This window comes from Xenopus tropicalis, chromosome 8, assembly GCF_000004195.4.
Source record: "Xenopus tropicalis strain Nigerian chromosome 8, UCB_Xtro_10.0, whole genome shotgun sequence".
In the NCBI taxonomy this organism is placed as follows: Eukaryota; Metazoa; Chordata; class Amphibia; order Anura; family Pipidae; genus Xenopus; species Xenopus tropicalis.
This window is the reverse complement of record NC_030684.2, coordinates 40,338,857-40,353,813: the sequence shown is the minus strand read 5'-3', so window position 1 is coordinate 40,353,813 and position 14,957 is coordinate 40,338,857. Positions and strand designations below refer to the sequence as shown.

Here is a 14,957-nt window from a genome sequence, read left to right as displayed (position 1 = left end):
AGGTTACGGGCCAGGTCTCCAGTTGGATATTAATGAATAGAGAAAGTCCAAGAAGGAGCTACTAAGCTGTTAAAGGGGTGGTTCACCTTTAAATTAACTTATAGTATGTTATAGAATTAACTATTTCCAGCAACTTTGCAATTGACCTTCACTGTTTATTTTGTATAATTTGTAAAATATCTGCCTTCCTCTGCTACAACTTTTCAGCTTTCAAATGGAGATCACTGACCTTGGCAGCTAAAAAACTATTGATCTGTGAGCTTACAACTTTATTATTGTTTTATTTAATTAGTTATCTTTCTATTCAGTCCCCCTCCTATTCAAGACCCTAGCAACCCAATAGCTGCTGAAATTCCTGATATAGGGAGCTGCTGAACAAAAAGCTAAATAAATAAATAAAAAATAAAGACCAATTACAAATTATCTCAGGATATCACTCTCTACAACATAATAAAAGTTATTTGAAGGTGAACAACCCCTTTAATGATAGTGAAAGGTGTCAGCTGAAGAAATGTTGGCCACGTTGGGATTGTTTCCACTGGAGAAGAGCTCTAGCAGTTGTGTCCAGGAAACTGATAAATGAACCCTGCAGTGCATTTGAGTAGTTGGGGAATCATGATCTAGATCTTTATGTCATACTATGTAAAAGTATTTATTTTTTATTCCAGCAAATTTTTGCACCTGGGTCTTTATTTTTTTAAATTTCACTAGTTAAACTAGTTCACTAGTTATAGGTATTCTGCAGCCTGGAGATAAGCTAAGCATGCAACACTGGGGACTAAGTATATTGGTATAGTTTTGTTTAATCTCTGTGCAGGTTACGGGCACACAGGCTATTGCTGTGAGTGTTTTTTTGGCTGACCAAACCATAATATATGACAATTCACCCAAAGGTAATCTAGTAAGCAACCATTAATTTTTTTGAAGGAGATTATGATACTGCTGAAGGCAAGAGACAAACAATTATAAATGTGTTTTTTTAATATTTTATTAAGGCAAATACAAAAGCAGTATTAAAGTTGCTAAGGCAACTATTGCCTTACAGTTAAGTTGGTTGCCCCTTTGGGGTGAGGGCTTTTAGGCCCTTTGACAATACTTAAAGATGTAATGCTTAAAGTGCCAGAAACCACCTGGTGGATCATTATGCTTAGTGGTCCTTTTAAAAAGGCAACCTATCCCTCACATCTCACAAAAATTTTGTACCATGCACACATGCAAAGCAGGCGAAGCAAGGGCATACAAGTCCAGATCTAAATCAAAATCAGGTTAATAGCAATACATGAATATAGCATACCAGAAATAGTGACAAAGTGTGCCACTAAACATGCTATGTGCCACTTGGAGACCCTTTTAATCTGATGGGGGTGCATTCTCCAATTTATATTCAAAATACTATTGTTTTCCCCATTCCCCCAATGTATGAGAAACACATTTTCAGAGTATAGTAAGCTGGTTAAAAAAATAGATAGCAATCGAAAAAAATGAATTATTTGTGTTGTGCTATCTGTAACATGCACGACCTTGGCTGAGGAACCCAGCATTGTGAGTGAGGTGTGAGAAGGAAATGTACACGGCTGGAGGAAACACTTAAATAATAGGCAACATCTTGAGCAATTGTATGTCTTTTTGATGGTGGGAGCAATAGGCACATAAGTACCTGCCTCAATCATGGCACTAGGAATATCTGATCTCCAAGGGAAGTGCACTGATCACAGTTTCTATTGTGTTACCTACTATTTCCTCTAACAACTCTAATCTTTGCAAGAATTTTATATTACCAGCACACAGCCAGGTAGTTTGGTCTGAGCAGGTACTGAATTATACATCAGTCCTGTTTGCTCTCTGAACATTGGATTCATTTTTAATGAAATGGGGTAATGTAAATTCTTTTATGATATGTGCCGTGATTTTTTCTGTGTATGCTGATATCAGCAGCTTAAAGGGAACATTGCACAGAGCTGCATATGAAGTTCTCTATAATTGTAGAGGCAGCCTTCATGAACCTAAAAGGGGGCAAAGCTTAACCCAAACTGGGTGGAGTTTCAGGTGAATCAGGGACAAGAGTAACTAAGCATAGCCAGGACAGATCTAATGCAAGGTCTATTGATTGATAGGTAAGCCACTCAATGCCAGCTTCCTCCACTGCTAGTTTCACAGATATGATGGTGCCATATAAGTTGCGCCTAGCAAATAACTGTCAGAGCCTTATCTGCAAAGCAGTCTGGTCCCTAGGAATGGGTTCAGTATTTATGGGTGGGGATTAGACAACTTAATTTATTCACTGGTTGTCCTTGGGCTAGAACTGCTGCAAAATTAAAGAACATTTTTAATGTGTTTCTTTGCGAGGCTACTTCACAAAGCCGCAGTGGCATGTATGTTTTCTCACCAGTGATTTGGCAAAACATTTTCAGGACATTAGTCCCCCACAGTAGAGGACATTTATAACCAGCAACTAACCTCGATGTGTGAATGTCTATTTTCTTTAATTGATTGTCAGATCTTTTGTAGATGACAGAATGTACAGCAGCTAACAAATAGTGCAAAATGCCTCACTGTGAACCAATGATAATAGTCTAATATCAGTTTTATGAAGTTTTCTCCCACCCTTTGTTAAAAGTCACAGAACAGCCTTTATATTTAACACCGCTGTTATTTTACGACAGAATCTCCATGACAGCAACCTCCTCTCATGTTCTAATGCCTGATGTCAATTTGAACGATGCCTTTGAAAATTTTGCTTTGGATTTCTCCAGAGAGAAGAAATTGCTTGAAGGTCTGGACTATGTAACTGGTAAGAATATCAAAAAGTGCATGTCTAGGCACCATCCCAACTACAGATTCCAGCATCCCCTGACAGCCTGCTTGCATGTTTCAAAAGTATTCACTTATTTATTAATATGGCACCATTGTTTCCTGTAGAGCTGTATAGAGTAAATTACACTTATACACTGCAACCATTCTATAAAAACATGTTCCTTTGGAGTAATGAAACATGATTCACTATCTGGCAGCCTAATGGGCAAGTCTGGGTTATGCTGATGCCAAGAGAATGCAACCTGGCTGAATGTGGAATTCTAACTGTAAAGATGGGAGGAGGAAGAATATAAATTTGAGGCTGTTTTTTATGGATTGGGCTGGGGCCCCTGGTTCCAGTGAATGCAAACCATGACACACATATAATAACATTCTTAACAATTCCTTGTTTCTTGTGACATTATAGTAATGCCCCATGGACAAAATCAGTACAAAATCTGTCCATACTCTTTTGCTTGTTCTCTCTCATCTTGAAACTTATTCTAATCTGCCCCTTTACCACCTCCACTTTTTGTTCTCTTCTTCCCCCTTCTTTAGCTTTATTTTATATTCTCTGGATATTACCAGGGCCAGAACTAAGGGTAGGCAGCAGAGACAGGAGCCTAGGGTGCCTCTTGGGGGGCGGGGTTTTCACAATTCTGATGACAGGTGAGAATAAGTATGCAAGAGGTGGGGGGGAGGGCAGGACTCGTGGGGAGCTTTGGAGCAATAGCTACTTGGCCCAGCTCTGGATGCAGCCCTTCTTCCCCCTTCTCCTAGCTTCCTTTCAGCTCTACCACTCCTTATCTCCCTTGTTTCCTCTCTCCCCATTCCACAACTGGTCTTCCTTCTTCCATATTCCCCCCATCTCTTTTCTCTTAACTACTTTCTGTTGAAAAAAGGTATTTTTTTCCATATTCATATCTGCACAAATAAGATGGGTTGCATTTGGACCACTGTGAAACACCTTGATTGCAAAACTGATCTATTTAAAGAATTTTTCAGCTTTTTTTCCTGTAATAATAAGCCAGTGGTTTGTACTTTATGTTAGCAAAACTAGTATTTATCACTAAAGGATGAACGTTCTTATTTTTAAAAAAAAAAACTTTTTAGTATCTTTAAAGCAAGGTGCTCCACAGACCACTTATCCAGAAACCTCTAGGTCCCAGATGTCATGCCTGTATTTTATTTAGATGGCTTTGAAGCAGCTAAATACTGAATAGTATCCTAAATCCATCAGAACAGGTGTGCGTAAGTTATTGCAGCGCACTGGACTGTGTCAGCCGGTTATGATGAGACATGAAACGTTGCTTTCTCTGCTTTTAATGGATATTTTCTATCTTCACAGCTCCCAACCCTCCATCCATCAGAGAGGAGCTGTGCACTGCATCCCATGACACCATAACTGTCCACTGGACATCAGATGATGAATTCAGTGTGGGCTCCTATGAGCTCCAGTACACCATTTATACTGGGCAAGCCAACTTCATCAGTAAGTCTTTCCATTCGTCTGTAATATTAGTTGCTGTTATTTTGCTAATCCTGCTGAATCTCGCTGTACTGTGACATACAAATATTACAGCACATAATGTAAGGCATAAGCAGTTTTAGCTACATGGAGGTAATTAAAAACATAAACATATCAATTGTTGGTAAATACACATTAGAATAATTGAATGCTGAACTGCAGAAATTTTGCAAAAGGACTTTGCAGTAATCAGTTTAATAGCATATTGCCTGTTCCTTGCCAAGTGTTTGTCGGAATGATTTGAGCTATGGTCTTCATTCATTTAAAGGTACAATCGGAAGTCTTTGCAAATAGCTGCAGTTCTGGTGTATATCATGTCACTGGATTTCTTGTCATTGTTTGTGATAATGATTTGATGATGTGGTGCTGGGTAGGCAGGCAGAGTATGGCACACACAAGCAGCATAGGGCAGTCTTCTACAAAATAAATGTAAATAATATAATTAATGTAAATAATAAACTTAAAGGGCACCAGTTATCAAGCAGAGATATAGGAACCCCCCGAGCGCTTAGCAATCTATTCTGGAAGGGAGCTTCTGGTGTGGGCAGCCATGTTGGGAGCTGCTTTTACCCTACAGAAGACACTATATGCTACTGTGCATTTGGCCTCAGGTTTAATTGAACAGGCAGATGGTTTTCCCAATAAGACGCTGCTGTGCACATTGCTCTCGCTGTCCACTGGGGCTTTTTAGAGCTGTATTAATTGCTGAAGAGAAGGAGTAAACTTCCTAAACAGGGCCCTATAGGCAATCTTACTGTGTGGGCACATTGGTTCCATTCACTGACAGGAGCCAACAGGACTCAGAAAGATGTGCTGGGCTGGAAGGAAGCTGTTTCATTCCTTGTATCCATACAGCTCTGAAATCCCAAGATTACAGAGAGGACATTGTGCAGAGGAGAATGTTATTAGAGACACTGCCTACATATTCAGTTAACCCTTAGGCCTCCAGCACAGCAGCTCTGGGAGGATGCTACAGGGAAAGCTTCAGTATCAAACAGCAGATTTCTTTTAAACTTTTAATGTTTTTGAACAAAATCTTAAAAAAGACGAATAGTTCTTTTCATTTGGCAGACACTGACATCAGTCATATCCCTGCCATAACTGCAAAATCATAATTAAGTACTGGAATACAGCATTGGTAAGTGCATTTATTAATCAACACGAACATGGGAAGATGGACAGCACTCGGACAAGTCTCTAAATACAGGGAGAGGCCGTGTAATTCCTACACAGAAACCTGCCCCTGTGCTGTCCATCTACCCATGTTTGTTTTGATTGATAAATGCATTTACTAATCTTTCATAACCCCAACATGTTTACATAAACATTTGCATTCTGTTTCATAGGCACATAGGCTGTTTAGGTGGCAGTAGCACATTGATACAACACTGTGTGTGTGTGTGTGTGTAAGGGGTCTTATAAAATAATATAGTAGAATTCAAATCCTCCCACTTCCCCTATGTTTGTTTGGGTTGTTGCCTCACATAGAAAGCCTGCACATAAGAAGCCTGCCCTGTAGATTTATACAGGGGGTGACTGTCTCTTTGGCCACAGAAGGAACTGCTTGTGACAAATCTATATTTTTATTCTTTTATATATGGTTATGGTCTTCTGCAGAGCTTCACACAGTAAGGGGATACAAACACAAGGCACAGCAGTTGCTCGCATAAACAGTAACATTTCACCTCAGGAGATGGAAATGTTAAAACTTCATATTGTTGAGGGACAATAGGGGCTGCTCACAACAGTTTACACATGATATTTGATATTGAAACTGTAAGTTTGTACATCTCCTTATCTGAACTATTCCTATTTGCATTTTGTATAATTGGACTGGACAGTATTGTATTTCATGATCTGCACATTTTTCATCAATTGTAGCTTCACAGCTTGTCTCTATAGCTTATTGCACTGCGCATTGTAATGACAAACAAAGGATGCAGTTGCTGTGTGGCTCTGCAGAATTCTCACTTATTATTTGCATTAATAAAATGATTCGTATTGCACAGGGTAGAACAATTAAAGCAAAGGATACCGCTCAACCAAACTGTACCGCTACTAGTCTGCCACTAGTCTGAAGGTTATTTCATTAGCAAGCTTTGCTTTTGAATTTGCCTCGTTTGGGTTATCATCTATTTTTTTTAAATGAGGTTGTTTAAGGTGAGAAGATTAAGTGACCTCTTTATCTGTACCCTCTCTGTTTTCCCGGATTCATGTATGATTTAAAGAGAATTTGTATCCATAATTAGAGTATGTTGTACTTGCCACAGACAATGCTTAATTTATGTCTGCTGCACATCACCAGTTTTATGGAGTCAATTGGGCAGACTTTTTTTTTTAACGTAACTGATTATAGAATCACATCTTCTATACAAGATGCTCCTGAGCCAGATAACTGGCAGGTGTTTATGAGGCTTTATGGAAAATATTCCCTAGGTATTAGTAGGGCTTTTCTGGCCTTGAGACAGTTGTTCAAGGCCTAAACTACGTGGGAGATTTTGTAGGACAGTGTTGTATTGACAAAACGCATCCTACAAGTCGGATATAGTTGCATGGGTTAAAAAAAAAATCTGATCTGTAAACTACATGAAAGGATTGCTATCCAACACAACATGCTTGCCGGAAGGGAACGCTGCATGCTGTATCTTCATCCGAAGAGATAAAATCCGATGGTGTCTTATTGAGTTTTTTTCTCATTGAAATACATTTACTGTCGGGTGTAGATGCAGGAATAAAACCCACCATTCGACTTTTTCTGGTCTGACTTTACGTTACAGTCTATGGAGATAGGATTTTGTAGGATCCACGCGGTTGCGTGGTGTTGCATGACAATATCAGATAAAATCTGACCCACAAAATCTGATCAAAATCTTTTGTTGAGAATAAAGCTGGCCATTCATGTACAGATATTGTCATTAGATACAAGGTTTTTTTTGTTATTTTCAGGATGTGTATTCAAGTACAATTCAAGGAATGTTCATACCAAAAATAATGGTCATATTTCAGTCAATTTGGCTTGGATAAAATTCCTGGCATTGTTGTGTTTACACACATAAGCGGTCTGCCAACTAATCTTTTTCTCTGAATAATTATATTTTCAAGACTGTAGTCTTTATGTTTATGGTTCATCGTGTAGCGAATTATAAGCCTTACTGCCACACCTCGACTTTCTGTGTGCATAGGCGCCTTACATCTGAGTTCAAGATGGTTCTTTCAAGGAGATGCAGGGTTAGTAAGCAGGTAAATAGAGCACATACCTGTATTGAGGTTGGATATTTTCACTCTTATTTACATCAGGGTTCTCTCCAGCTGTTGTTGATTTGTAATTCCCATCATCGGGTGGCAGCCAAACCTAATGAAGATACAAACCCATTTGATGGATGCCCAGCAGTATAAGCTGGTAGTGTTCTGGTTAATTTGATACCGACTAAGTGATTTTCAGAGGCATTTTTCAATTGCATGTGAGTTTAGATAGCTAAATCATTAATTGTTGGTAATTATCAGTTAGTTAGATGAGTATTTAGAGCAGATTGCAGAGTTACAGCCTCATTGATTTCTTGGAATGGTTAAAATCACATTGGAGTGTTATTATACACATTAGAATGAAATGCCCTGCATCCCTAGGTCACCACTTTTATGCACTGTCATATCCAAATTTACCCATAATACGCTTTAGACCTTATAGTCACATGATCCCAAAAAAAATATACAGAATGTACTCGCACTTTTGCATTATTGCTTTATTTTTTTTTTAAAATGCGCTGTACTGGGGAAATGGTCTTATTAATCTTATTAACTCCTGTAGCATTCCTGCATAGGGCTCCTAGTGCCTTTATTTCACTGCACTGGGCTCTGGATAGACAGAGAGGCGTCACCAAGCTCAGCACAGAGCTCTGACCACTGATTCAGACGTTCTATCACTACCATGTTGGGAACATGGCAGATCTGGGAGACAGGACAACTTATGCATAAGGCTTCTGGTTTGATAAGCATTCTGCAAACAGTAGGTAATTAACCATTTGAGTGCTGGCAGATTCTCAAAATGGTTCATTCTTTTTTTTAAAAGTGTGCAGGGGAACACTGCATATTTGATTTTTTAAAAGCCTTAGATTCCCCCTTAATTGTTTTTTTTTTTTTTTTTGCATTATTTGGACATTTGTCTGAGCAAGATAGATCATATCATTTAGCTCACAAATGTGTTAACATAATGGGGCCATACATGGGCTAATAAAACCAATCGAATCAGCCCCTCCAGACCAAGTCAGCAGCTTATTGGCTATGCATAGTGCCCTCCAGATGGCCTGTCTGACCAATATCGATCTGTCAAGGGCCGCATTGATGTACTGATTTGCTCCTCTCCTGACGTCTCCATAGGCCGGCAACAATCTGCTCATTTTACAGCATCACCAAACGAGCCTGAATATATGAGTTAAAGGAAAAACTATACTCCCAAACAATGTAGGTCTCTTAACAATAAATCTATTTTGCACAAAGCCGCTTGTATGTGAAACTCTGCTTCATCTAAACAAATCATTTTTAGAAAAATATACTTTTTCAGTAGCATTTTCTATTCGGTAAATAGAAAATAGCCATTTTAAGTACTAAGTGCTGTCCCCTTGGATCATATGATTCACAGTGCACACAAACAAACCAAGGGCACATATACATATGAGGCCACATCAACCAATGAATGGACAAAGTTCTCTTTTACTCCCACACTACTTCCTGTCAGGTGATCTCTGAGGGAGCACACAGCCCATCACTAAATGGCGGCTCAAGGGAAAGGATGTACAAGGGCAATATTTACTGATTACTGACATATATACATATTGCAGTTTGGTAAGATTCTTTAATAGTTTATATCATATTAAGTGGCCTATCTGTTGGTATTTATTTTGGGAGTATACTTTGCCTTTAATACTGGAGTGAAAGCAGTCATGTCTTCAAGAAAGAGCTGTACATTCAGTATGCAGACTCACAGGCAGCCGGCAGACTTAAATAGACCTTAAACCAAACATTTTCTGGGATGACTCACTGTGCAAGAATCCAGATCCATCCTGAGGAATGAGAATAGGAATTTCGGGCATTAAAAGGACATTATCATAACATTTTATATTCCTGTTTAGCTTTAAATACCTACCTTAAAATATGGTCTGCCTTCATTCTTTATCGCTCTTGCCAATTTAGTTAAAGTTACATCCTTTTAAGTACTGGGATCCTGCTGATTTATATGTCCCACTCAGCTGCTTAATTCTGTTATTGATTCTGCCTCAGCTTTATCTGCCTATGAACACTAAGGTAGTACGTGTCACTTTATTGGCAGAAGCTAAGCTTCTCTGTATGGCCATAAATAGTAACTGTAAAAGAAGAAAAATCACATTTTAACATTACAGTCATAGTTTCCTCAATATGATGCAAGATCTAAGTATTAGGTAATACAATAACAAACACAATGGTAATGTCATAAAAGGAGCAAAGTTTGCCTAGGTCTCATAGCAACCAATCAGGTGTTTGCTTCCAAGTAGCAACTAGTCAATACTACTAGCTGACAGTTAACTTTGCACCTTTGCCCAACCCATCAGCCAATCTGTCCTTGGTTTCCAAACAAGAAACCAATAAATGCTACTTTTTAATTGGCTTTCAGAAATAGAAAGGATTTTTAACATTCCCTAGTGATTGATTTTCCTCTGATTCTAGCAATTGGTTTCCATCAGGGCTCTCAGTGGAAACCATTACATTAAGAAAGTGAACTTGTTATATACAGTATTCTGTGTTCATTTTGACAGTTGCATTTTTAGCTCCATCCATATGAGAAATTATTTATATGGAAAAGAATAGAATGTATATCTGCTCCCTGTATCTACCTGCCCAGCCAAATACATGTATATGTAAAGGTATACAGATACATGTATCTGTATACATCTATTACTGCTTGCCCAGCCGAAATGGAATGTACTGTGCAGGTGCCTCTATGTACAACTACAACTCTGCCCAGATGAATGGAATGTATATTGGGGATGCACCGAATCCAGGATTCGGTTCAGATTTGGCCAAATCCATGGCCCTGGACGAATCTAATCCGAATCCTAAAAATCATTTGACTTTTTGTCATGTAAACGCAGAAGTCGAAATTTTTTGTGTGGACGCCATTTAACCCTTTCAAAACCTTATTAGCATATTAGGATTTGGTTCGATATTCGGGCAAAGCCTTTACAGAAGATTTGAGGGTTCGCCCGAATTTGAAAAAGTGGATTTGGTGCATCCCTAATGTATGTTGCAGATGCAGCTAGTCATCTCTATAACTGCTTGCCCAGATAGGGTTGTCATCTGCCTGGTATTTCACCAGCCTAGCCGGTAAAATAGCAGCCAATGCCAGGGCCGGTATTACAAATTTACTTTCTGGTGATGTTGTAATAACTAGTATTTCAACCCCAGAACACCTCTGATCTACCCGAAATACTGCTCAGCACCAAAATCCCTCTAATCCACTCAAAACTCATATTCAACTCCCCCTCTACTGGCTTAACTCACATATTCTGCTCTGACAGTGATCCTGATGGCATGTCCCCACCCAATTGCATCAATGTCACATCCCTCCCATAACAGACCGATTCCCTTACAGACCTGCCCCAGCCAGTAAAGTATTGGCAAAATGGTGGCAACCCTATGCCCAGACCAATGGAATATACATTGCTGCTACAGCTTTGCATCTATCATTTTTGCACAGGTAAATAGAATGCGCAGAGCAGCTTTAACTGCAGCTGCGCACCCCCACTTCCCTGGTTTTATATATAAAAAGTTGTATAAATGTAACTATTAAGGCCAAAGGAGGTTTGGCCTGATGTGATAGGGGACATTAATGGCCAATAACCAATTTACGAAGACCAATGCCATCACATTATGAAATGTTATCATATAGTGGCTATTAAGGGTAGTGTTGCATTGCAGGGTTGGTTTTCAGCAAGTCCGTGTAGGGTTGGCTGATCTGATCGCCCATTACATCATTAACTTTTCAATTTTCAGTAGATAATTTAATGTGATCCATTTCCTTTAATGAGCCCAATTGGAGGGTATGTTTTGAGAGAACAAGGCATTGCTAATAAGCAGAGAAGGTTAATTTCCTCACTAACAGAGAAAATATATAATCAAATTATACATTATTTTGGTGGCCTAGGATGTTAAAGCATATTTGTTCCTTATCTTCTAGTGGAAGGCATGGTAATGGAATTTGATTTACTTTAGCTGCAATAGTCTGCAGCAGTTGTTCTAAAATGCCACTGTCCCATTTAATTATCAACATAATGATGTGCTAGTTTGCCTGTCAGGAAATGGATTCAAATAATCATTTTTAATTCTCCTGTGATTGAAGCACATCAAGGAGAAATGAACAGACTGCTCGGAGGACATGATATATTAGCAGGCTTCCAGAAAGTGGGCTGTGTTAACTAAATAGTGCTGCTGTGCCTTCCAAGCATTACTGGGCAAGGGATAATCGATAAATAACAAATAGGACAATTAACTTTTTAAGAACCTGGAACGAGGTGAAACATACAGCATGGAAATGTACTGCACTGCTGCCAACATTATAGATCCTAGCATTTCTGGCATTTAAAGGGTTTCTATATTATTGAATATGGCCACACACATGGCACCGCACTGAATATTATTCTGCATGATTGTATAAATATCACTGTGGTCTGCAGCACACTTCTACTGTAATAACACAAAATGTTTGCTGAAGGTATAAGGGCACATTCGCTTACCTTGGGGCTGTGGCAGAGTGCAATTACAAGCACAATTGCCATGTTTTTGCCCACAATGCAGAGTTTTTTCCCAGAATTCCAGCATTATTACAGATGCAAACAAGCAATTTTATTGACACAGTTGAGCTGCATACGATTCACCGAAATGGACACAATTACGCATGCACTTTGTTGCCAAATATATTCAGTTGCACCAAATATATTCTATGTCTGCCTACCATTATTACTGATGTTTGCTGATGCAATTTCCGGTGTTCAGCATGTGAATGATGTCTGGTTCTGATTTTTTAGGTGCAAGTGTGCTGTGTCTATTGAGGGTGCTGAGGGAACCCTGGAGCTATCGCCTGGGAAGGAGGTGGCAGTAGCTCCAGGGTTCCCCTGTGTCAGTAGGCACCAAGCACAACTATATGCAAGTGTGAAGGGTGCATTTTGATGCAAATCTGGTTGTAGGCACAACTCAGTGTGGGGTAAAGCACAAGTTACCCCTTACAGACATAAATGAGCCCTATAGTCTCACACATTGTATTAATTTTCCTTTCAGGTTACATTGGAGTGGCCTTGAATAACGATGATGTACAGCTCCCTTAGGCCACAGGATTATTGAAAATAAGCAATGTTAAATCCAGGCTTTGTTTGCCTTTTGAAGGGTTTTGCTGGCAACTGTTTAGCAAGTGCACATGGTAGGGAGACATTAGAGGATTTCAAAATTACCCATTATATCCCCAGTACTAAAGGTTAATGCAAATCGCTGCACAGTAAGGGCAGGGCTAGCACACAGAGGTTTATCTTCTAGTAGGATTCATTAATTCACTGCCGTTTCAAATAGGACTGGATGTTTTTGTGGCGGCTTTGTGCTTTTAAAACATAGTGGCTGCTGAAATCTGTATAATTTACGTTAGTGATGTTTTTTCCCCTGTATAATTCAGAAGCCGTGTTTATGGCTGTATAAAATCAATAGAAAATAGACTTAGTAGTAAAACATCACATTATGCAGAATCACTGTAGACATTCTCCTCGGGCAGCTGGGTCTGTTTCTGCATGAAGAGAATTGTTTTTTTTCTATTAATTACTCTACATCATGAGCTGATGACCTGGTGCGCACTCACACTAAATACACCAACAAGCAGGCAATTTGCTCAAGTCATAGGCCATATAGAATGGGTTTGCTGAGATTGGGGTAAAAGAACCTGACTGGCCTGCACAGAGCCCTGACTTCAACCCAACTGAACATTTGTGGGATGGATTGGAATATTGACTGAGAGCCGTGCCTGATCCCCATAATCAGTGCCCTACCTCACTAATGTTCTGAATGGCAGCAAATCCCACCAAGAATGTCCCAAAATCTAGTAAAAGCCTTCCAAGAGCAGTTGAGGCAGTTACAGCAGCAAAGGAAGAACCAACTTCATATTAATATTCTTAGACTGGGGATGAGATATTGGACAGGCAGGTTGTAAGGCACCATGGGAGACCAGCCCGTACCTCTATGTTCTCCTAGTGTGTCAGTTCCCGGCTCAGCATGTGCCAGTGGTGTCATGGTGTACTCTAGCTCTAAGCGCTACACCCTGAAGTTACTTGGGCACTTTGAATGTGAAAGTTTGTTCCTTCCTGTATTCTGTGCCCAAGCTGGCTCTTAATGTAACAGTTCCTGCCTAAGCCTTGTTTCTGGTTCCAATTTTCTGGTTATTGACTCCTGCCTGATTCCTGACTCTGATTATATGCTGCCTGCCCTGACTCCTTGCCTGCCTTGACTACGATTCTGTTTAACCCTTTTCTGTACTGCACTTTTGGATCAAACTCTGCCATGTTCAGGTCCCCCTGTTAGTCCACAGCAAAGGGTGTCAGTGAAGACTGGTCCCAGCAGGGCGCGCCTGCTTAATAGAGAGTGCAATAATTCAAGCAGCCTCCATGGTTCCTGCTACTCATATCGATACACAGGTGTCCAGATACTTTTGGCCCATTAACTCTTTCTGCACAATTTTGTTTACCTCTTCCTTCCATAAACAATGATGCTTTAGTACCACAAACCAGCACACACACACTAAAATCCACTGAGACCTGGTTTTATGTTGCTGCTTGTCCTGTGCAATTACAATACATTCTAAGCAAGGGTTAAAAACCTGGCTGTGCATTCCAACCTTCTTATGCCTGCAACTCATGCAATATTTAAGCATGTACAGGTTTTATTATAAAGCCTGCAGTTTACTGTGATTTTTTAATGAAGCTAAGAGGGCAATTGTGTACACAGCCTGAAGCAAGTTTGCTGCCATAGTAACTCAAGTTCCTAGTATGACCTGTCTCTTATTATTCTTCTTGGCAGCATGCTGTCACTGTCTGCAAAGTTTTTCTTGAGCACATATGGACATGTGATCATCTGCTACAGGATCATACAAATGGCTAAAATAAAGTCATATTGGTGTTGGGTTTCGTAAAGCATGAAAATCTGCTGGCCAACTGCCTGTTTCCACGATCTGGAAAAGCTCCTCACTGTATACTTAGGGCTGACTTTTTTTCTGGGCCTCACTGCAATGGTTGTTCCTGATGTGTCCTAGTCATTGTAAAATGTTACATTTGCTAATAGCGCTGCTTTAGTTGGCCACACCCAGGCCAATTTCCTTGAAGTCTGCTTGATTGATAATAATCAGTACAGTCAGGTTCCATCTCTTATAGAAACTGATAATTAATCAGGTCTGAAGCAGAATGAATTTCTATTCTGCCATGTAATCTGAATATGAATCAGTTGCTAAACAGCCTTGTGTCATGTATGTAATATTGTCTTTATGCAATAAAATGTCTATCCTAAGCTCAAGAAACTGAGAACAGAGCATGTGCTTTGAATGTGCAGAAAAGAAGATGGAGATGTTGGGGGCATCTTC

The 14,957-nt window shown here is 39.6% G+C and overlaps 1 protein-coding gene and 1 long non-coding RNA gene across 3 annotated transcripts in view; one reads left to right on the top strand and one right to left on the bottom strand.

Annotated features, from left to right (window-relative positions):
• Positions 1 to 14,957, top strand: part of mid2 (midline 2) — a 146,606-nt gene that overhangs the window by 52,793 nt on the left and 78,856 nt on the right. For both annotated transcript variants that reach the window (XM_018096932.2, XM_018096931.2), the window contains exons 6-7: positions 2,664 to 2,791; positions 4,142 to 4,285. In XM_018096932.2, coding sequence (XP_017952421.1) covers positions 2,664 to 2,791; positions 4,142 to 4,285 — 272 coding nt within the window. The remainder of the gene's footprint in view (positions 1 to 2,663; positions 2,792 to 4,141; positions 4,286 to 14,957) is intronic.
• On the bottom strand, positions 4,283 to 9,667 carry LOC116406766. The gene is made up of 3 exons (XR_004219805.1): positions 9,462 to 9,667; positions 7,579 to 7,673; positions 4,283 to 4,737 (listed from the first exon to the last, which is right to left on the bottom strand). It is a non-coding gene; the product is annotated as an uncharacterized LOC116406766 (long non-coding RNA).